Source organism: Rhinolophus ferrumequinum, chromosome 11, assembly GCF_004115265.2.
Source record: "Rhinolophus ferrumequinum isolate MPI-CBG mRhiFer1 chromosome 11, mRhiFer1_v1.p, whole genome shotgun sequence".
NCBI classification, from domain to species: Eukaryota; Metazoa; Chordata; class Mammalia; order Chiroptera; family Rhinolophidae; genus Rhinolophus; species Rhinolophus ferrumequinum.
The window spans coordinates 86204337-86226359 of record NC_046294.1 but is presented as its reverse complement, the minus strand read 5'-3'; the positions used below and the strand labels follow the sequence as shown (position 1 = coordinate 86226359).

The 22023-nt window shown below is 46.6% G+C and overlaps 2 protein-coding genes across 4 annotated transcripts; both read left to right on the top strand.

Moving 5' to 3' along the window:
- The first annotated feature begins 5026 nt into the window (after positions 1 to 5026).
- On the top strand, positions 5027 to 8137 carry APOA5 (apolipoprotein A5). Of its 2 annotated transcripts, none has more exons than XM_033120941.1 (4): positions 5027 to 5080; positions 5552 to 5603; positions 5729 to 5840; positions 6380 to 8137. In XM_033120941.1, the coding sequence occupies exons 2-4, from the start codon at positions 5555 to 5557 to the stop codon at positions 7329 to 7331; spliced, it is 1113 nt and encodes a 370-aa protein (XP_032976832.1). In that variant the 5' UTR covers positions 5027 to 5080; positions 5552 to 5554; the 3' UTR covers positions 7332 to 8137. The 2 variants fall into 2 exon arrangements, with proteins under 2 accessions (XP_032976832.1, XP_032976831.1); XM_033120940.1 differs by having other exon boundaries at positions 5029 to 5080; positions 5547 to 5603.
- A 1296-nt stretch (positions 8138 to 9433) lies between these two features.
- On the top strand, positions 9434 to 19859 carry ZPR1 (ZPR1 zinc finger). Of its 2 annotated transcripts, XM_033120939.1 has the most exons (14): positions 9435 to 9654; positions 9837 to 9998; positions 10419 to 10509; positions 10884 to 10954; positions 12508 to 12594; positions 12748 to 12870; positions 13212 to 13259; positions 13438 to 13504; positions 13918 to 13988; positions 14659 to 14748; positions 15231 to 15341; positions 16228 to 16314; positions 18314 to 18379; positions 19100 to 19859. In XM_033120939.1, the coding sequence occupies exons 1-14, from the start codon at positions 9484 to 9486 to the stop codon at positions 19232 to 19234; spliced, it is 1380 nt and encodes a 459-aa protein (XP_032976830.1). In that variant the 5' UTR covers positions 9435 to 9483; the 3' UTR covers positions 19235 to 19859. The 2 variants fall into 2 exon arrangements, 1 of the variants encoding a protein (XP_032976830.1); XR_004424445.1 differs by lacking the exon at positions 19100 to 19859 and having other exon boundaries at positions 9434 to 9654; positions 16155 to 16314; positions 18314 to 18375.
- The last annotated feature ends 2164 nt before the right edge of the window (positions 19860 to 22023 follow it).

Genomic DNA, 22023 nt, shown 5'->3' with positions numbered 1-22023 from the left:
CAACTCAACAACAAAAAAACAAACAACCTAATTGAAAAATGGGCAGACGACCTGAAGAGACATTTCTCCAAAGAGGACATACAAATGGCAAATAGACATATGAAAAAATGCTCAACATCACTAATCATCAGAGAAATGCAAATAAAAACCACAATGAGATATCACCTCACCCCAGTCAGAATGGCTATCATCAACAAGACAAATAGTAACAAGTGTTGGAGAGGCTGTGGAGGAAAAGGAACCCTCATACACTGTTGGTGGGAATGCAGACTGGTGCAGCCGCTGTGGAAGGCAGTGTGGAGGTTCCTCAAAAAATTACAAATAGAATTACCGTATGACCCAGCAATCCCACTCCTAGGTATTTACCCAAAAAACCTGAAAACATTTATCCATAAAGACACGTGTGCTCTAATGTTCATTGCAGCTTTATTTACGGTGGCCAAGAGATGGAAACAACCAAAATGTCCTTCGATAGATGAATGGATAAAGAAGTTGTGGTATATATACACAATGGAATACTATTCGGCGGTAAGAAAAGATGAAATAGGACCATTTATGACAACATGGATGGATCTTGAGAATATAATGCTAAGCGAAATAAGTCAGACAGGAAAAGCAGAGAACCATATGATTTCACCGATATGTGGTATATAAACCGAAAACAACAAAAGAACAAGACAAACAAATGAGAAACAAAAACTCAAAGATACAAACAATAGTTTAGTGGTTACCAGAGGGTAAGGGGGGAGGGGTGGTAGATGGGGAATAAAGGGGATCAAATATATGGTGATGGAAGGAGAACTGACTCTGGGTGGTGAACACACAATGGGATTTATAGATGATGTAATACAGAATTGTACACCTGAAATCTATGTAACTTTACTAACAATTGATCCATACATTCTACCCTTGTCTCTAGTCTGTTCTGAGATGGAATCCAGGACCTGCTGCCACACTGTTTACACATACACTTGAGTTATTGGCAGGGAAGACCGAAGGAGAAAAATTTGCAACAAGTTTTACTTACTATTTAGAAGGAGAAGTCACTAATATTCCTTTTAAAAGCATTCACAAGAGAAAAATTGTCTAGGAGTTCTTGGTGCATATTGAGTTTTTATGTGAGATCCATATGAGGTGTGGTAAAAAAAATACAATGAATGTTTAAACAAAAAAAATTTATAGCAGTAAAAGACACATTGCCATTAATCCCCCTCAAAATACTCCTCCTTGCTTTGAACACACTTATCCCATTGTTCTTGCCACTTTCTGAAGCAGTTCTGGAAGTCCCCTTTCATGAGTGTCTTTAGTTGGGCTGTTGTGGCTGCCTCGATGTCCCGAATCGATTCAAAATGTTTAACTTTCATGGTCATTTTGACTTTGGGAAAGAGCCACAAATCACACAGTGTCAGATCCAGTGAATAAAGTGGATGAGGACACATCATAATGTTTTTATTTGACAGAAATTGCCGTACCAGAAGTGATGTGTGACAGGGAGCCTTTCCGATGTGATCAAAAACTACAGTGAATGCTGCTGCTGAGTGCCATCCAACAGAAAGGCAGGGATCTTCAATATGGGAAGTGGCACATCGAACCTTAGTAAGCGTGTGTGACAAATTTCAACTTGTTTGGGCAGTCAGGTGTGAGCTATGGTTGCGAGAAGATGTGTTTCAAAGTGTGCCGTAAATCATCCTCTATCATGACAATACTCCGTGTGACACATCACTTCTGGTAAATGGCAATTTCTGTCAAATGAAAATTTATGGGGTGTCCTCATCCACCTTATCTACTGGATCTGGCACGGTGTGACCTCCAGCTCTTCCCTAAAGTCAAAATGATTCAGGACATTGAGGCAGCCACAACGACAGCGCAACTAAAGACACTCACGAAAGAGGACTTCCAGAACTGCTTCAGAAAGGGGCAAGAACAATGGGATAAGTGTGTTCGAAGTGAGGGGGAGTGTTTTAAGGGAGGTTCATGGCAATGTGTCTTTTACTGTAATACATTTTTTAAAATTTAAACATTCACCATATTGTTTGATCACACCTCGTATACTTGTTTAATTTATGTGTTTAATACCAAAACTACTGCTGCCTTTTCATTAAAGAGTAAGGTACCTTTTAATCTTCACAAATATACATTTTAAAATTCTTTTTACTCTACATTCAGATTATATCAGCATATTAATGTTTTTAAACTCTTGCATTACAAAAATCCTAAGTGGGTAACTCTCTCCTAAAAAATGTAGCTGTCTGCGAATACCATGACAGTAAGCAACAGAGAAAGAGTGAAGAAAAGGGAGGCGCAAACAAGTTCATGTGGAAGCAATCAGGTTCAAAGTACTTCATAGGTGCTAGCTGGCCCTTCTTACTGCATCACATCTGGAGACACAAACTATCAGGTTGTCCCTCTATTTGGTGATGCTAAGTTTGATTACTTGGTTAAAGTGACACACGAGAGTTCTCCATTGTTTTGACTTTTGCAATGTTTAGTAATTGATAAATAATCTGTGGGGTGATACTTTGAAGGCATGTGACCATCCTTTCCCAATAATTTTTCACCTGTTGGTTTTAGCATTCATTGATGATCTTTGCCTGAATCAATATTACCTGAGGATTGCAAAATAGCAATTAAAAAATTATATCATTCCACCTACATGTGTTAGCTGATTTCTTATGTACAAGCTTTTAGAGAACTTGTTTCAAATTCGATGATTTGAATCGAAAATCTTTAACCTGAATCTAATGATGAGAAGCAGCCAAATCCAGAACATTTTACAAGACATCTCTGAACTCTTCAAAAAAAGTCAGTGTCAAGGGTTGGGGAGTACTGTTCTAACTGAAAAGAGGTGACGGAGGCATAACAACCAGATGAAAAATGTTGGATCCTGAATTTAAAAGGAAAACAGTACTTAAAAGGCATTTGCGGAAAATTGGGGCAATTTGAATATGTAGTATATACTAGATTATATTAAAGAATTATGTTAATTTTCATAGGTGTGATAAATGGCATTGTGTTTATGTAAAAGTGTCCTTATTCTTAGGAGGTATATGTTGAAGTATTTAGGGTGAAATGTCTTGCTGTCTACAATTATTTCAAATTGTTCCACCAACAAAGCACATAACACATACACATATACAAATACCTCCAACCAACTCAAACATTTAAAAAATGAAAACTATAAGATGTCATCAACTAGAGAAGTATGAGTGTGTCTTATATCTATTATTAATTTAGATTTGGTGATAAAAATAGAAGCCACTCTATGTATTTCAAGTGTGAACGGCTTTAATGTAGAACATTAAAGGTTTGTGAAACTGTTGGAAGGGCTGGGGGAATGACGTTTGCACTTGAAGGAGTGATTCTCAAAGGCTCACCTGTAAATGGCTACAAATGGGAAGCTCACCTAATTATCATAGTCACATGACCCCAACCTAATTGTAAATAAGACTGTGATTAATATGGAATCAGTCTGTTTCCAGAGCAGAGAAGGGTGAAGGCAGTAGAGGGCATTCAGAGTGATATTGGAGCCGTGCAGGACAGCCACCTATTGTCCCCCTAAGTCCATTCTTTTCTTCTTCCTAACATAGCTCTGTTAAACTGGGAATATAGCCATCTACAATAAAGACTACATTTTCCAGCCTCCTTTCCAGCTAAGTGTAGCCACCTGACTATGTTCTGGCCAATGGGATGCCAGTAAAACTGGTAAAAAATATGTCTAGAGTGTGTCTTTAAAGGGAGTGAACATGCCCTTCTTTTCAATCTTCCTGCTGGCTATGAGGTAGACTTGATGACTGGAGCTGGAGCAGCTGAAACTTGGACACGAGTCTCTTGTTGAAGATGATAATACAACAAGACAGAAGGAGTCCTGGTTGGTTTATGTTTACATGAGAGAGAAATAAAATTCCATTTTGTTTATGGTATGCTCTTTCTTCTCTTTCTTTCTTTCTTTTTTTGTCACTAGCAGCTGAGCCTAATCCTAACTAATACAAACTAAATCTGAAAAAAATGAATATAAGTTCACCAAGGAATAGGATATTTCAAACAGAGGGAACAGCATGTGCAAAGGCTCCACGTTCTGACAGAAGTGATATGTTCAGGGAATGCCAAGGCATTTGTGTGGCTGGAGATGAGACTGGAAGGGGGTTGGGATGAGCTATAGTAGAGGATGGACTGATGTAGGCAGGGCTGTGGCAGAGACTGGTTGGAGGCTGTAAATATGATCAAGGTGAGAGACAAGTGGGGCTGTAATGTGACTGGTGGTGGAAATAGGGAGAGGGGAATGTTTCAAGATACATTTAGGAGCAAAAATCAGGAGTTTATGAATGTGTGTGTTTAAGTATATGGAGTGGGCTTGTCATCAGAGAAAGGTTTGGGCCTTTGGCTTCCCCTCCTCAGAGGCCCTGTGGGTGGAGTTCAGCCTTTCCACATGAGGAGAATCCTCCCTTTATCCCAGTTCTTTGGGCCCGGAGTCCCTGGTTCATATTCTACCTCTCATCATCTCATCTTCACCCCATCTGACTTCCTGCTTGTTCCAGGATTACTTCATGAAGGGGAATGGAGAGGGTTTTTAGTCCTGTAAATGCTGGCTCTCGCAGGCTGCCTCAGTAGCCTGTGGTAGAGCTATCAGGGGCTGCTCAGGTTCAGGCAGGCAGCTGGACACTGTCCCAGTCTGGTTGGGGCACAGTGCCTCTGGGCATTTGAGTAAGAGCGGGGCCCTCAGCAGACAAACAGGCTTGTATCTATTAGTGGGCCAGCCAGCAGGTCAATGGGAAGGTTGAAGGTCATGAGGTTTGGGGGAAACTGGGTGAAGAGTATGGCCCCACTCCTTGTAAAACTTTCCAGGAAGCCCTGTTCTGCTGGGCCAGCCCCCTGATAGGAGGACACTCATTAACCCTGTGGGTGCCAGGAAAGGACAGGAGGAGCACCGGGAGGCAGCTGAGGTCATCCTTCTTTGAACCTCCACGTGATATTTACTCAAAACAATTGTTGCCAGAGGCCCAGGCCTCTGGAGTATAAAGCGGAATATCTGCTCTCTGTGCCCAGAACTGAGCAGGTGAGCAGCTGAGGCAGAGGGACGCAGGTCAGAGTCCTAAGGGAGGGGACTACAGGGGTCTAAGCAGCTGGGGTGGGAACTAAAGACATATATGCTTGTAGCATTTTAGCAGAGTCTTCTCCCTTGGAGTACCTTAGTTTTCCCAGCCATGAAATGGGAAGCAGATGTAGCCTAGGGAGATCTTCTGGGGTCTGGGGAGGGGGGTGGTGGGGGAATCTTTACAAAGCAGTTTGAGCTCCGCACTCCATATTATGTGATTGAGGTGAAAAAGGATCCCATCCCCCCAAGAAGACACTCTTTTCCTCCCAGCCAAACTCACCTAGGTCAGTCCTCTTGAGCCCCAACAGCTCTATGCACCCTACACCCACGGGAAGGGTTCACAGATTTCGTGCAGGTTGTCCCTGGAGCACGGGACTCTGGGCAAGTCCCCTGGGAGATGTTTCTTTCTTTGCTTCTTCACCTTAACCAGGCCTCCATTCACCTTCTTTCTCAGAGTAGGTAATGGCAAGCATGGCTGCAGTTCTGACCTGGGCTCTGGCTCTCCTCTCAGGTGGGTCTCCAACCCCGACTTCAATGTGGAGGTGAGGGTGGAGGCTGGACTGAGGGGCCCGTCCACTCCGGGGGGGGGGGGGGGGGGAGGAACCCAGCTTCTAATCACTCCATCCCTTTCCACAGCATTGTCAACCACCCAGGCACAGAAAGTCTTCTGGGACTATTTCAGCCAGAGCAGTGGGGACAAAGGCAGGGTGGAGCAGACCCAGAGACAGAAGCTGGCACGGGAGCCTGCGTGAGTGGCCAGGACAAGGGGTGCGGGGGAAGGGAGGAGACAGCCGGGCGGTGGGTTGATGCTCTGCCTTACTCCTCAACCTCCACGGTTCCCATTGGGACCATGGAACAGAGCGGTGCTAGTTCTGCCCGCTGTCCTGTCCTTTCTGGGCTGATTAGCTCCCTCTGCCGGCAGCACCGCACCTCCGCCCCTGCCTTGATCTCTCTAATAGGGGCTGTCCCCTTGCCCACTGAGGCGTGGGACCTGGGAGCAGCAGAGAGGATCCCCCCCCCCCTACGGACCCCAGAATGAAAGGATTGTGTGAGTCCAGTTGCATCTGTGCTTCCTTGGGCAGTGTTGGTCTGGATTTGCGTGTGCCATGTATTTGTACTTCCTGTGTGAGGAATATGATTGGCCTGAGGGTAGGACTAGAACCCCGACTCTGGGGTCACCGCCCTACATCCTTGGTTTCCCCAAAGGGTAAGTGAGCGATATCTCTGGGGCAAAGCCGATGATGGGGCTGACAGTTTGATGGCCTGGATGTCTCTCCCCCTACCTAGGAGCCTGAAGGACAGCCTTGAACAAGACCTCAACAATATGGACAAGTTCCTGGAAAAGCTGGGCCCCCTGAGTGGGCAGGGGAGGGAGCCGCCCAGCCTTCCATACGATCCGGTGGGCATGCGGCAGCAACTGCAGGAGGAGCTGGAGGAGGTGAGGGCGCGCCTGGAGCCCTACATGGCGGAGGTGCATGAGCGCGTGGGCTGGAACCTGGAGGGATTGAGGCGGAGTCTGAAACCCTACACCACGGACTTGATGGAGCAGGTGGCCCTGCGCGTACAGGAGTTACAGGAGCAGTTGCCCTTGGTCGGAGAGGACACCAAGGCCCAGCTGCTGTGGGGCGTGGATGAGGTGCGCGGCCTGCTGCAGGAGCTGCAGAATCGCGTGGTGCACCACACTGGCCGCGTGAAGGCGTTGTTCCACCCATACGCTGAACGCCTGGTGACAGGCATCGGGCACCACGTACAGGAGCTGCACCGCAGCGTGGCGCCGCACGCTGCCGCCAGCCCGGCGCGCCTCAGCCGCTGTGTGCAGGTGCTCTCGCGCAAGCTCACGCTCAAGGCCAAAGCCTTGCATGAGCACATCCAGCAGAACCTAGACCAGCTGCGTGAAGAGCTCAGCGCCTTTGCCCGCGCCAGGACGGACGGCGCGGAGGAAGGACCCGGCCGGGATCCGCAGGTGCTGTCCCAGGAGGTGCGCCAGCGACTCCAGGCTTTCCGCCACGACACATTCCTGCAGATCGCCGCCTTCACCCGCGCCATTGATCGGGAGACGGAAGAGGTCCAGCTGCAGCTGGCGCCGCCCCCGCCAGGCCACAGCGCGTTCGCCCCAGAGTTCCTCCAAGCCGACAGCAGCCAGGCCCGAAGCAAGTTGCAGGCCCGTCTCGACGACCTGTGGGAAGACATAAACTATAGCCTTCATGACCATGATTTCGGCCATCTGGGGGAGCCCTGAGGGTCTATTTGCCCAGGTCCACTTCCCAGCTCCTTGTCTGGGTAGCCCAGGATCTGAGTCCCTAGCAGGGCTCAGTCCTTGACAGTGGCCTATTGGGCAGAGGGTGGAGGGCCCTGCACAAGATAGTGAGGCCACCGAAGGGGCTGTTGTCCCATACATATCCAGCCTCCCGCGATTCCCCAATTCGGATGCATTACAGTCACCAGGTTTTGCAAACCCTGCTTCCCATGCTCATTTGGGAATTCTCATGAGTTGCTCCATTTCGAGACCGGCGGGAATAGGAAGGGAGAGAGGCACTCTATGAGGAGTAGTGATGTGCAAGCCTGTTGCCATGGTGCTGGAAGCCTGTGCCTCTCCATACCAGAGTTTGACTCTGATCACTCCTGGCCCCCTGGTGGCCACTGCTACAGCAGGTCGAGAGAGAGGAGCTCTTTATCTCCCCAGGGCTGTCATAACAGCTTTTGTTGGGGGAAGAGAAGGGAGAAAGGAGGAAAATATGACAGCATGTGATGATGGTGTGTGTGTGTGTGTGTGTGTGTGTGTGTGTGTGTGTGTGTGTATCCCTGCTGGCTTTGATGCTGGTGGGTGAAATGGTGGGAGCTGTGATGGGAGGAAGCAGAGGCCTTATTTCCTTCCATAGCTCTACATTTAAACAGCTGACCAAGCCCTCCGAACTGTGGGGGCTTGTTAAACTCCCTGGGGAGCATCCTGTGTGCCCTCCCCATCGCTGGCCCTTCCCTCCTGACTCCCAGGCTGAAGTCTAGACTTCTGACTCTAATTATATAGATTCCTATAATGGAAACTCATTTGTCTGGTGTGACTCTCATTTTAAACACGTCTAAAAGCAGTGCCCTTACTACTATCTCCAAAGCACACCCATCTGCCACTACAATCCCTTGCTGTTTTTTCTCATTGATCCCCTCCCAGTCCAGGTCTGTTAGAGGGGCCTGATGCTGGCTGTGCTATGCTTTAGATGAGAGCTATATATCACTTCTGGGGGGTGGGATTGGGTTAAAGACCCTTCCTTTGCACCCCGCATTGTTCACCAGCCTGCTCACCACAGACAGTATGCATGAAGTGCAGGCTCCTGAGGTGGCCTCTCCCCTCTGTTCCTCCTGTTTCAGAGTTTGAATGGCCGCTTTTTATGACACTGACCCTCTTCTTGGGACCACCAAACTCTTAAAACCCCATCCCCTACATACAGATTTACTTGGGGGCAACAAAGCTCCTCATAGATCCCCTGAGAACTCTGAAATTGGGGGTGGGTGAAGTGGGGAGAAGAGAAAAGGGCAAACACACCCTGTCCAGAACCCTTGGAATGTCCTGTCCAGCATCCTTTCCTCCCAGCTCAGCCTGCTCTGCACCGGTTCTCAGCACCTCCACACTGCCTCATAATACATACCCCTCATGAATCTGGCATCATCGTGCCCACCGACTGATCTCTTCCCTGACATTCTAGATTTAGCAATAGAACTGGGAGAGAGGTGCCTAGGGAGAGGAGGTGCTGGAAAAATTTACCCTCACAAAAGAGAGTGTTTGCTGTTCTTAGTTAAGAAACTGGGAGGGGTCAGATGTGATGGGGATGAAGGGGTGGAAGTAAAACTGAGGGCTGTGTACTTGAGGCTAGAATTTGGGCAAGTGTTTATGAAGACAGGAAATAGGAGGTGAGAAGAACAGAAAGGGAGAGAACGATTGCGGGACTGAGGGACTAGAGCCGAAGCGGCGTGTGGCCCAATAGTGGATCGAAGGAAGCCCAGGTCAGAGAGCACCTCATCAGTGACAGGGAGGGACAAGCCAGGCCCCTTGCCATCAAGGCTCTTGTAGTCAGATTTATGGCCAATTGTTAGAACCCTGTGCGATGGAGCTACGGCAGAAGAGCAAAGCACTGCCCTGGGTCTGGGAGGACGTCCTGGGGGGGAGTGACGCCTGAACTGAGGTGGAGGCAAAGCCTGAACCCGTCTGGCTATGGAAGTCTAGAGCATACAATCATGGCAACCGGGAAACCTTGTACGTACTATTCTTTAAGGGCCCAGAGTCTGTGGCCTCTTTAAGAAAGGGAGGGGGCGGTAGCGGGAGGGTGTGCCGGAGGAAGGGGTGGGGCCACGAGAGGAGCGGAAGCCGGAAGTTGCGGCCTGATCTGCGCGTGGTGGAGATGTCGGCTAGCGGGGCGGTGGAGCCGGGTCCTCCGGGGGTTGCCGCCGCTCCCTCCCCCACCACGGCCCTGGCTCCCGCCCCGGGACGCCTGTTCCGGCCTATCAGCGCCGAGGACGAGGAGCAGCAGCCCACCGAGATCGAGTCGCTGTGCATGAATTGTTACCGCAACGTGAGGCAGGGGACGCCGCGGCGGGCGGCGGGAGGGTTGGATGAGGCGGTTAGCGGCGGGCGGTTGGCGTCTCCTCTAGGTGGGCCCAGTCGGGTACCCGGAGGTGAGGCACGCCCGGGGGGCGTTAGACGGGGAACTGGGGTTTCATTGGTTCTTGACTTCGCTCCTTTCCGCTTCCCTAGGGCATGACGCGTCTCCTACTCACCAAGATCCCCTTCTTCAGAGAAATAATCGTGAGCTCCTTTTCCTGCGAGCATTGTGGCTGGAATAACACGGAGATCCAGTCGGCAGGCAGGATCCAGGACCAGGGAGTGTGCTACACTTTGCGCGTCCGGGCCCCGGAGGTGAGAGGAGCCCGGAGCAGGTACTCGGGTGTCCTGGAGAAAGCTGGGGGACTGGAGCCCGAGCTCTGGTCCAGGCCGTGGGGCCGTCGGACCTGGAATAAATCCCGAGTGTCCACGCCTGTTTTGCCCTTTGTAAAATGATACCGTTGGTGCTGTCATGTGCTCAGCTGAGATAAGACTTGTGGAAGTGCTTTGTAAATTTTGTCAGGGTGTCAAATGAGCAGTTGTTGTTAGGAAGAGCGCGCAACCCATTTTGGAAGCTGGCCTCACACCCCGGGAGTAGTTTGTACCCTTGCTAAGCGGAAAGAGGAAGAAACAGCTGGGCTGGAGTCTGACGGAAGGGGAGGGACAGTCTGGTCTTTCCTGAGGAGAAGCTGTGCTGTTGAGCTCTCTGCACTGAGAGTTTTTCTTTCTGCCCAGGACATGAACAGAGAAATAGTGAAGACTGACTCTGCCACCATAAGGATCCCAGAGCTGGAGTTTGAAATTCCTGCCTTTAGCCAGAAGGGAGGTAAGTTTAAGATCAGGGTACTTGGATTGTTTATGCTGACTGGAATCTTATTTACTTTCTTGCCAAGTCCCTGATGCCAGGTCTAGTGGCTGTGTATGGGTTGGCCATGTACATAATCATTGTAATCTTAATTGGTTTAACGTAAGCAGAAAGCTTACGTAAAACAGCTTGACATAGTAATGATTGTAAGACTGTGATGTGCTCATTACAGAGTTTTAGCGTCACTTTTCTTAGAGCTGAATGGAACCTTGTTCCCAGCTTCCTCATTTTATAGATGAAATCAAGGCCCAGAGAGTTCAAGTGAATTGCCCAGGGTCATACGGACACTTGATGGCAGAACCGAGACTCATCTGTCTTTTGTTCTTATTCTCCAGCTCTGACCACCGTTGAAGGATTGATCAGCCGAGCTATCTCTGCACTGGAGCAGGATCAGCCTACACGAAGGGTGAGCTGCGGTTTTCTGATTGCAGTAGCTCAAGGGATAATTACTTACACGAGGTGTGATCAAACAATAAGGTGAATATTTAAATAAAAAAAAATTTTATTGCGGTAAGACACATTGCCATTAATCCCCCTCAAAGTACTCCCCTTCACTTCGAACACACTTATCCCATCATTCTCACCACTTCCTGAATCAGTTCTGGAAGTCCTCTTTCGTGAGTGTCTTTAGTAGCTTTGTCATGGCTGCCTCGATGTCCTGAATCGATTCAAAACGTTTACCTTTCATGGTCATTTTGACTTTGGCGAAGAGCCAGAAGTCACATGGTGCCAGATCTGGTGAATAACGTAGATGAGAATACACCCTAATCTTTTTATTTGACAGAAATTGCCATACCAGAAATGATGTGTTACAGAGAGCCCTTCCATTTTTGATCAGGAACTGTGGTGAATGCTGCTGCCAAGTGCCATCCAACAGAAAGGCAGGGATCTTCAATATGGGAAGCAGCGTACTGAACCTTAGTAACAGTGTGTGACGAGTTTCAACTTGTTTGGTGCAGTCAGTCGGGTGTGAGCTACGGTTGAGAGACGGTGTGTTTTAAAGTGTGTGTAAATCATCATGACAATGCTGCATGTCATACATCGCTTTTGGTAAAAGGCAATTTCTGTTAAAAACATTACGGTGTGTCCTCATCCTCCTTATTCACTGGATCTGGGATCTGGCACCTGGCACTGTGCGACTTCTGGCTCGTCCCCACAGTCAAAATGATTCAGGACATCGAGGCAGCCACGACAGGGCAACTAAAGACACTCACGAAAGAGGACTTCCAGAACTGATTCAGGAAGTGGCAAGAATGATGGGATACGTGTGTTCGAAGTGAGGGGGAGTATTTTGAGGGGGATTAATAGCAATGTGTCTTTTACTGTAACAAATTTTTTTATTTAAACATTCACCGTCATTTTGTATCAGATCTCATCTGTGTCTGAATAGAGTGTTCAGCTTTAAATGTAGATGAACTGTCTCTGATTGAGTGTTGGGGAACTTTTAGGGGAAGCTTATAGTGATTCTATAGCTTCCAGTATGTTGCATACATTGTGCCTACTGTCCTTTCCACTTCCTTTCCCCCAAGGTATATTCAGGCCTCATCCCAGACAAACAGTGTCACATTACTTCTGAAGAGTCTTTCCTAATCCTCTTGGGTTTATCTGTGCTTTTTGAGTGTTCCGTTTTCTCTTATATTTATTATGACAGAAATAATATAATTGTACGTTTAGTCATCTATCTTCCTAACTGGCTAGGGAGCCCCATGAGAGGGCTCTGATTTATTTAGCCTGGCATGAGTGCCTGGGCTAAATGGTTGAGTGAGTGAGATAATGAGGCTCATCTGACACCACCCTTAAACTTTATACTATTTGCTACATCTTAATGTGAAGTCTGAGTCGCTCTGTTTCCACTCACGTTGACAGGTGACTTCCTGATGGAAGTGACGTGTGCATGACAGGGAGTTGGGCATAAGGTCTTTCACCAGGTCTGATGCTTTTACTCTCTGTTCTTGTCAGGCAAATAAAGAAGCCATAGCTGAAAGAATTGATGAGTTCATTGTCAAACTGAAAAAGCTGAAGCATGTGGCCTCTCCTTTCACTCTGGTGAGTACTGAGGGAGTCTAGGTGCCCTAGATTGAAGGGAGGAGAGGCCACTGAGAGTTTTCCAGGAGTTTTCCACGGTGGTGTCTGAGTGGTTTGATCGTAGGTGGAGGATCGCATATAACTTCTTATAATTACTCTTTACCCATCTGTTAGATCATTGATGATCCCTCAGGGAATAGCTTTGTGGAAAACCCACATGTTCCCCGGAAAGACGACGCCCTTTTGATCACACACTATAACCGGACTCCACAGCAGGAAGAGATGCTGGGGCTCCAGGTAAGTGGACTGAAGAAACCAGAAGAATGCTTGGAGTTAGTGGAAACTTACTTGCTGCTGCTGCTGTCTTGTGTACCCTATCTCGGCATGTTTGTGCTTCTCATCCAGCTCATGTCAAAAAACTTAGAGTAAACTTGACAATAAAGGATGGCAGTAGCTGTGATCTTAAACTCTATTCTTTCTTCCTTTGATTGGGCTTTGCTTTCTAGCTTGTCTGTTAAATTCATGAGGTGGCAAGCTGACAAAAGCAAGCCAGAGCATTTTCTCTTACTCCAGGGCAGGGTGTTGGGGAGGCCTGAAGTATGTGTGCCAGTATGTGATTTGCATCTCTGCTACTTTAGGCAGAGGCACCAGAAAAGAAGCCAGAAGAGGAAGATCTCAGGAATGAAGTGAGTCACATTGGCCGTGGTGGAGGAAGGAGCAGAGTTGTGGGCTGAGACTGATGCCGCTCAGCGGCTCTCTTGCCACCAACACAAGCAGTCAGCAGCATACCACCTGAATGTCTTTAGCCTGCCAGGGCTCACCGGCCTGGGAGAGCTCACCTTACATCCCCATGTTGTGTTTCAGGTGCTGCAGTTTGACACTAACTGCCCAGAATGCAATGCTCCAGCTAAGACCAACATGAAGCTAGTTCGTATCTTTCGTCAGGCAAGGGGATTGCTGCTCGTCTGACTCAGGCTTGAAGATTGTATTCAAGCTGAGGAGTATTCCCTTCATGGAAAGCACGTGTTTTATTCCAAGTGATGAGGATGTTGCCATTGATGAGACTGTGCCCTTTGGCTTTTGGGTTCAAATAGAGAATTAAGCCGGGGTCTCTAGGCTCCTGTGTGGCCTAAGCCATATCTGCAAACATTTGTAATGGGTCACCGTGGGTTGCGACCTTGCCCTCTTCTGGAGGACTAAATTAGGGTGCTTCTTGGGATCTATTCCCTATAGATCCCAGCAACTGGTGGGACCAGCAACTGGTGTTTGGGTTTTGGATTTTTTCCTTCCCCAGAGGGTGGTCTTGGTGTCCTGGAAGCAGATTTCCTTAACTCCATCTTCCAGAAATCCCTCACTTTAAGGAGGTTATCATCATGGCTACGAACTGTGAGAATTGTGGCCATCGGACCAATGAGGTAAGTGGGCTCCATTGTTTGTGAAGAAGACTATCTTGAGGGTAACCTGTGTCTTTCATCCTTCCTAAATCTTTGGGATGAGTGGGGAGGGGTTGGGTCTTTCTCTTAGTCTTAGTGTAGGGTGAGGAGCCCTTGAAGGAACTGGGCTTTAGCTTAGAGAAGAAAAGTTAGAGATCGCATAAGTCGTTTAAGACATTTTAAAGCTTGGTTGTGTGGAACAGGGAGACCCACTCAGAGGGGTGAAGTGCAGGGAGGCAGATTTTGACTTAATAAAAATTTTCTAGATCTGTCTGAAAATAGAATGGGTTGCCTGGGAGGGTGTAAATTCCCTTTCCCTGAGTGTATTCAAGCAAAAGCTGTTTAAATTCTTAAACCAGAATATTATAAAGGGGATCCACATGTTGGATGCAGTTGAAAGTCCCTTTCAACGCCAGTAATCATTTTTTGAAAAGGTAAATTCAGTTTCATGGTAATTTGGGGTAAGTTTTGGTAGGCTGCGGGTGCTGGCCACTGCTCCTGGCCAGCTCTCGGTGTATCAGTTCAGAAGGCTCTGTGCTTGGTAGTTGTTAATGGGCCTGATGGGCGGTCTGAGCCTATCCTGCAAGGTTTCCCAGCACCAGCTGAGGATTGGAGTTTTGTCTGCTGCTCCTGACTACTGTCGTCTACACAGGTGAAGTCTGGAGGAGCAGTAGAACCCTTGGGCACCAGGATCAGCCTCCACATCACAGATCCCTCAGATATGACCAGAGACCTGCTCAAGGTAACAGCCTGCTTGGGAAAGTGACTGTCCTCCTTGCATGACTTGACTCGAGCTAGGGGAAATTATCGTTTTAAATTACGTCCTAGGACTGAGGCATCTCCTTAACTCCAGGGGTTTGAGGATGGGTCCCTGAGCAGAGTTAATCCATGGTAGGAAGTGCAGATTCAAGTGACTCACAGGCTCTTTCTGATGACCTGGCAGCTTGTTGCCTGCAGTGTCTGGAAGGGCTCTGGTGTCTGGTCTCTGATGACAGGATACCTGACAGTTGGGAGCCATGACTCAGTGTCCCTTTATTAGTTCGGTTCCATTCCTTTGGTTCACATGGACAAGATGAGTCTAGCTTTAACTGGAGGAATCAGAAAACTGGGATAGCTGACTTTGTCCCCAAACTGTTATTGACGATATTAAATTGGCAAGAGAACTCGGTTAGCTTTCTCTGGCAGCCCCTGATTTAAAGCCTCATTTCACCTTTCACCTCACAGTCGGAGACGTGTAGTGTGGAAATCCCAGAACTGGAATTTGAACTGGGAATGGCTGTCCTCGGGGGCAAGTTCACCACACTGGAGGGGCTGCTGAAAGATATCCGGGAGCTGGTGAGTCACCTGAGTATAGTGCACGGCTGCTTCAGCCGTGTGGCCGTGGGGAAGGGGCGGGAAGACCTCAGATGCCGTAGTTTTGGGAGCTGATAACTGGGAGTTTCTTTGCCTCAAAGCTGATTTCAGAGACTTAAATATTATTTTGGAGTGTAAAGATAAGTTTATGGGAAATTCTGAATGGAAATTCCCAGGCCTTATGTCTGAGACAATGTAGATATATTGTGTAGTTTTCATTTTCACTGTAAAATGAGGGGCGAGGGTCCTTTAAGCACCTAAAACTCCCCAACATACAGAGGGTACCAAAAAAAATGTATACACATTTTAAGAAAGGAAAAGACTTATTAATTGTAATAACATATACTGATAACAAAAGATGCGTGTTAAGTCCCGTTTGACTTCTGCAATTACAGGAGGTGCTCAGAGTGGTTACTATCAGCATCCAGACACTTCTGATTACGGCGAACTACTGCTTGAGCATAGATAACATCTTTCAAAATGTGTATACATTTTTTTGGCACTCTCGGTATATGTGTGTGTTGACTTAGCCCATATATTTATCCTCCTGATGAATCTTTTAATTGGTTCTTAGTTGTCAGGCATTTTGTCTTTGTAAATTATACTTTACTCTGCATTTCTTCAAATTAGAGCTCATGTTGTAAGAACATTTTTAAGTTTATTTCATATTGCCAGTTGTCATCTTGGCAGATTAATCCATATGCTCTCAGGAGTGGCTGCCTACGTCAGAAAGGTGGTGTGGGATAAATGCAGACCAAGCTTCCCTGACTGGACAGCGTCTTCCACCCCCGGCAGGTTTATGGTCACGCCTATCAAACAGAGAGCCATAGAGCCAGCGTTCTAGCAGTTTGGATGACATTTATTACAGGTGACTAAGAACCCTTTCACACTGGGTGACAGTTCCAGTCCTGGCCAGATGGAGAAACTTCAGGAGTTTAGCCAGAAGTTGGACCAGGTGAGAGGACTCTGGCCGGTCAGTTCTTGTGTGGTCTTGGGGCTCCAGTGAACAAGAGGCTACATAACCTTTCTTGCCACCTTTTAAACACTCAACCAACAATGTTGGGGATTCTCCTGGTTTCTGACATCCCATGTCATCTTTCTTAGCTTTCTCCCTTATTTTGTTGGATCATCTTCTCTAGTAGCTTCCTGAGAAAGAGCATGGGAAGTAAGATTTCTGGGACATGTCTGAAAATTTCTTTATTCTACATAAATTAATGCCTGGGAATAGAAATTTTAGGATGGAAATAGTTTTTCAACAGAATTTTGAAGACGTTGCACTAATGTCTTCCACATTCTAGTTTGGCTATTGAGAAATCTTACGGTATTTGATCCCTGATCTTTTATATGTGACCTATGCTATTTTTTCCCCCCTTTCACCGACCCCTCCCCCGACTCCGGTTCAAGCCATTGTTTCTCAGTCTAGTTGTGTAGGACACAGCTCCCTGGCCCCTGCTGGTATTTTGAGCTGTGCGCTACCCCCGGCTGAGGGAGTCGGTCGCCAGTCCTCAGTCAGCAGCACGTAGCAGCTCATGGCAGCTCGCTCTCACGCTGGCTGCCAGCCACTCACGCTGCCTGCCGGCCACTCACACTCACGGCAGCACACGGTAGCCCACGGCAGCACACCAGGGTTCACGGCAGCCCAGCTCCAGGGAGAGCTGTTGTTCACAATCTTAGCTGTAGAGGCCCATGTGGGAATCAAACCAGCGACCTCGGTGTTAGGAGCACAGTGCTCCAACCACCTGAGCCACCGGGCTGGCCCAACCTATTCTTGTGACACTTTTTTGTCCGCTGTGATACGAAATTTCGGATGTGCTTTGGTGTGGGGTCAATTGTCAAACACTGTGCTAAGCATTTGATGGGTCCTTTGAATCTGGAAATCCATGTGGCTCAGTTAGGAAGCTTTATAAAATGATTCTATTGAGGATTGCTTCCTCTCTGTTCTTTCTGAAACCCCTGTGTTTGGGAATATTAGACTGACTTTCTGGTTTCTGTAATTTACTTGTCCTTTGTCTAGTTTCTTTGTGTTTGTTCTATTCTAGGACTTTATCTTCTAACTCTTCAATTGAGATTTTCACTTCCGCTAACACATTTTTGTTTTCTAAGAGCTTTCTTTGGTCTTTGACTATTCTTCCTCTGCCTTTTAAAAGAAATAGTATCCTGTTTTAAGGATGTATTGTTTTGTTTTTTTCTCCTTGAGAATATTAATGGTGATTTTTTTTTTCTTTTTTTGACACTTTATTTTCCTTGCATTTTTCTGTTTCCTCTAGGTTTTATTTTTTGTCCCATGTAACTTTTTGTCTTTTAGTGTTAGGGGCTTTGCTCAGATGTCTGGTAATCTTTTCCTATTTAAAAGTAGAGGACTAAAAAACCTGAGTGAGGGTGAGTCTTGTTGACATTGGACTCATTGTAGGGGATTTCGCTTAGCCGTTTTGTTGAGATAGCTCCAGTGGGTCTTTCTTCTTGGGCTGGTCAGATTCCCATCAGTGGGTGTTCCATTTCCTGGCCTGAAGATCACGGTTCGGCTGGCAGTGTTCTGAGAGCTGAGTGTGGGAAGAGGGCTCAGGGTGCATGTATGTCTGCTTCCAGTCAGGGTACATTCACTTAATCTTCTGTCTTGATTCCTTTACTCTCAACTGGGCCAGTGACCCCCAGTCTATAGTGTATTGGGGTAACTTGTCCACAGAATCATTCAGTCTTCTATTGAGATAGAAGAAGGGCAATTGTTGGCCTGTTTGTAGTGGGAGATGAGATTGGGGATGTCAAGTTGCTTCTTAAATAGATTTTTAAATCCTTCTTATTTTAGATACTCTCTACTCCACTTCTGAAAGTACCATATTTCACCAGATCGTGAAACTTTTGGGCATACTGCAATGTAAATTGGGTTGGTTCTCATCTGGCAGACATAGCCTCTTCCTACTACGTAAAGTTCACATACTGTATTCTCTCTCCTTTAGATCCTCGAGGGTAAAATGAAGGTCCATTTGATTATGAATGATCCAGCAGGAAACAGCTACTTGCAGGTACCGTAGACCTTCCCTGGTATTTCATGGAGATATATTTCTGACCTTCCTTGAATATGTATCATTACCTCAGAAACTGAGAGACTTGGTTCTAAATGAACTGCTCTTTATCAGGGAACCTCTTAGCAGAAGTTAGAACATAAGGGAGAAAGGAGAGAAGGTGGCAAGGATTGTAACTGTGTGTCAAGAGGGAAAAAAGGATACTCCTAGGCTCCTTCTTCCTATAGTCTAGTTCTTCTCACTACTGTAAGTCTGGCAATGGAGTCTGCATTCTGCAAATCTGATTGTGGAGTGAGGAGAAATGATGCCTTGTCCAGAGACCAAGATAGGAAAACTGAAAGGCTTTAAGATGACTGGGGAGATAGTCTGGTGATTGATAGTAACATTAACATTTACTGAGCAGTTGTTGTAGGTCAGGCAAAACTGTTCAGAGGTCTCTCCACGATTAAGTCTATGCCTATAGTCTTCATAAAAAGGTGCAGATAGAAAGTATTTTAGGCAGGCTATTTCCAAATTCTGCCTGGGGCTGGTGGGTCCCACTCCCACCCATGTGGACTCTATTATTTCCCACTAGTGGAGCCAAGTCATGTGAAATTGGCAGTGCTTAGAGAATAAGAAAATCCCTGAGTTCTTGGGAAGGTGGGAGTTGGAAGCCGCCTGGGGGAGGGAGGATGATAGCAGGATGGCACAGGCACTGATTATCTGTCCTTGGCCTTGCAGAATGTGTATGCACCCGAAGACGACCCTGAGATGAAGGTGGAACGTTACAAGCGCACCTTTGATCAAAATGAGGAGCTAGGGCTCAATGACATGAGGACGGAGGGCTATGAGACAGGCCTGGTCCCACAGCGGTAGCAGTGGGCAGTTGCCTGGCCAGCCTCCAGCTGCCAGCGCCGCTCAGACTGCAGGGTTATTTATTACTATTGGAAAAGGCTGGGAGTGTCCTCCCCACCAGGCCTTGCTCATGGCACACTTTCTAAACAGGTAGTGATGAAAGTGCAAGCCTGTTGGATTATTTGACCTTGTTTTGGAAGTTTTGAATCAGCTTGGAAAGAAACCTGGAAATGAACCGTGGGGAGTGTCATTATCACTCTTTTCCAACAAGTCTTTGTCCTCCATCCACACAATGTTCTCTCCTCTAGGGTTGGAACTCTGATGCTGAAGAACATGGAGGACAGCTACAGCTGGAGTTTGGGTGTTGGCTTGGGGTATATAAAATACTGACTTTGAACAGGAAGGGAGTTTTCTGAGGGAAGGGAGTCCAGCGCAGGTGAAGTTCTTATTAAAATGGTGGCTTTCAAACAGCACTCTGAATTCACTGTCCTTGTTTGATATCATGCTGGTAGAATTCAACCTCCTGAAGAAAATTTTCTCCACTGTAATTTGCAGCTGGCATTTCATTCATTCCTGCCTTTATAGATCTGCCCGGTATACCACTGAACAGTGAACAAAATAAAGCTCTGCTTTCATGAAACTTAAAGTGTAGTGGGGAAAATTGACATTGGACTGGGGTTGGGATTGATAATAAACTCACAAGTAAAACTGTCATATTGTGATTAGTGTTATAGAGGAATGTGAAAACAGGGACGGGGTATGAATAATGCCAAAGAAGGTGCTTCAAATAGAGTAGTCAGGGAAGACATCTTAAGAAGGTGATAATTTTGACATTTAGATAAAGCTGAGAAGGAGGTAAGGGAATAAGCCATGTGGTTAGCTGGGGGAAGAGATTTCTAGGCAGAGGGAACTGCAAATGCAAAAGCTTGAAGGTTGAAAAATGTTGGAGCTAGTTGGAGATATTTGAGCTCCCACTCAGAATTACAAATGGGGAACATTCAACCAGAGAGAGAGGGGCTGCTTCCAGTTGCACAACCCAGTGGGCACTGGCCCAGCTAGTGCTCTGCATTGCATTTACCACTGATGATTCCTACACAGCTGGCTGCAGGGGTTTGTTCAATAAAGACCTGTTGATTGAGATACTATGGCAAACCTCAGTGCTTTGTGCTGCAAACTGAACTCTGAAGACTTGCCTAGTAGAAGATGACTTAGTAATCACACTCATCTGCTCTTCACCACTCAAACTATTCTCATAGGCCACAAGTGGGATTTCCCTTGGAGAATGTGGCTTGGAAAATGTTCTCATTCTTTATTCTTTATTTCTGTTCCATTTGACAGTGGGTCATCTCTCAACCCTTCTCTTGGCTCCTGTGGTTCTGCACCCCTGCTTTCTTTCCTCTTTGAGCATTCCATATTTCAAATCTCTGCCTCCTCCCTATCCTAATGTATTTGTTTTCAAAGGTTCTGTTTTCAGGTAACTCTCCATATTGAATTCTTTGGCATCTTACTACTTTCATGTGGGACTGACTCCCATACCTGAGGGCAAGAGTAAAGTGTTTTAAGAATTTGGAGTTTGTGGTAACAAATGCCTCACAAACTATAAAGCTACCACACTGAACAGACTTCTAAGAAGTGTTCTACCCTAATAGATTGTCCACAGATGTATTTCCAACTGACTTGGGGATCCGAGTTCACCAGGCAACCTGATCTATCATTTGGTCTCTTGAATGACTTTCTCTATGGAATGACTGTGCTTGGAAGTTGGGTCCCAGTGTCAGGTTCATCTCCCTTTGTGAAGGAAAAAAATGGCACTCTGGTTTAGTACTGAGCCTTGTGAGTTGGACTGGTGTGAGGCAGACTCCAACCAGTTATTGGGAAATGAGTTTCAGAAACCTGAGTTTCTGAACCCGCAAAGACTGGGATAACCCAGCCGAGGTACTTTGTTCTGATAGGGCCAAGGCTTGCAGCCTCCAGTTTTATACTCAACTAAGTCTCACTTCATACAGCCTGATGGGATGGGCGCTTACATCTGACTGCATCTTACCTCACAGCCTCTAGCATACAGCATATGGTTAATAAAATCTGCTCCATGGTAGTCCTCAGCAGATTCTTAATAAATCTTCCATCTTGGATTGCGTCTTGTTAGGGCACTGGAGGTAACATGGAGGTAACAAGGTATGGGAAGGGTCCTGCTCTAAGGCCAGGAGAGGTGAAATATCAAAGTGCCAGCCCAAGAACATGTAGATTTAGTCTCACAACCATGAGGATACATTTTAAGTGGAAAGCTTTGTGATTATATTAAAAGGAGTTCCTTTGCAAGGGCACTTCTACTTCGTATTTCAAGCATGTTAAATACAGCCATATTTAGCCGTTAGAATAACACACAGGTATTAAGTGTACATCTCTTGTGATGAGATGAATACGGAATAAGTATGAAGGGCAAGTGACTGCTAGCTGAAGTGTTAATGGGTTCGGTAAGACTTGTTATAACTGTCGGTTTGTTTCCTTTGTATACCTCGATATACCAGTTGCCTGTTGCACCTTGCAGGAAATAGTACCTCTCCTTAAATTTAGGGCAGTGGTGTTTAAGACATTTGGCTTTATTCTTAAAGAATGCACACTTCTATTCTTTACAGAAAAATGACAGTGTTTTCAAATAAGAAAATAACCCGTGCTGGTTCTGTGTAGTCACTTCAGAATTTAGGAAGCCCTTTAGTACAGGCACCTCTGATGCTTCAGTTTCCTGGTCTGTAAAATGGGGATATAAAGACATCTACTTTGTAGGGGTTTTGTGAGGATTCGTGAGTTAA

Coding starts and splice junctions, on each gene's coding strand:
- ZPR1 (XM_033120939.1), top strand. CDS start 9,484: ATGTCGGCTAGCGGGGCGGTGGAGCCGGGTCCTCCGGGGGTTGCCGCC. Junction 9,655..9,836: donor GCATGAATTGTTACCGCAAC/GTGAGGCAGGGG, acceptor CCGCTTCCCTAG/GGCATGACGCGTCTCCTACT. Junction 12,871..13,211: donor AAGAGATGCTGGGGCTCCAG/GTAAGTGGACTG, acceptor CTGCTACTTTAG/GCAGAGGCACCAGAAAAGAA.
- APOA5 (XM_033120941.1), top strand. CDS start 5,555: ATGGCAAGCATGGCTGCAGTTCTGACCTGGGCTCTGGCTCTCCTCTCA. Junction 5,604..5,728: donor GGCTCTGGCTCTCCTCTCAG/GTGGGTCTCCAA, acceptor CCCTTTCCACAG/CATTGTCAACCACCCAGGCA. Junction 5,841..6,379: donor AAGCTGGCACGGGAGCCTGC/GTGAGTGGCCAG, acceptor CCCCCTACCTAG/GAGCCTGAAGGACAGCCTTG.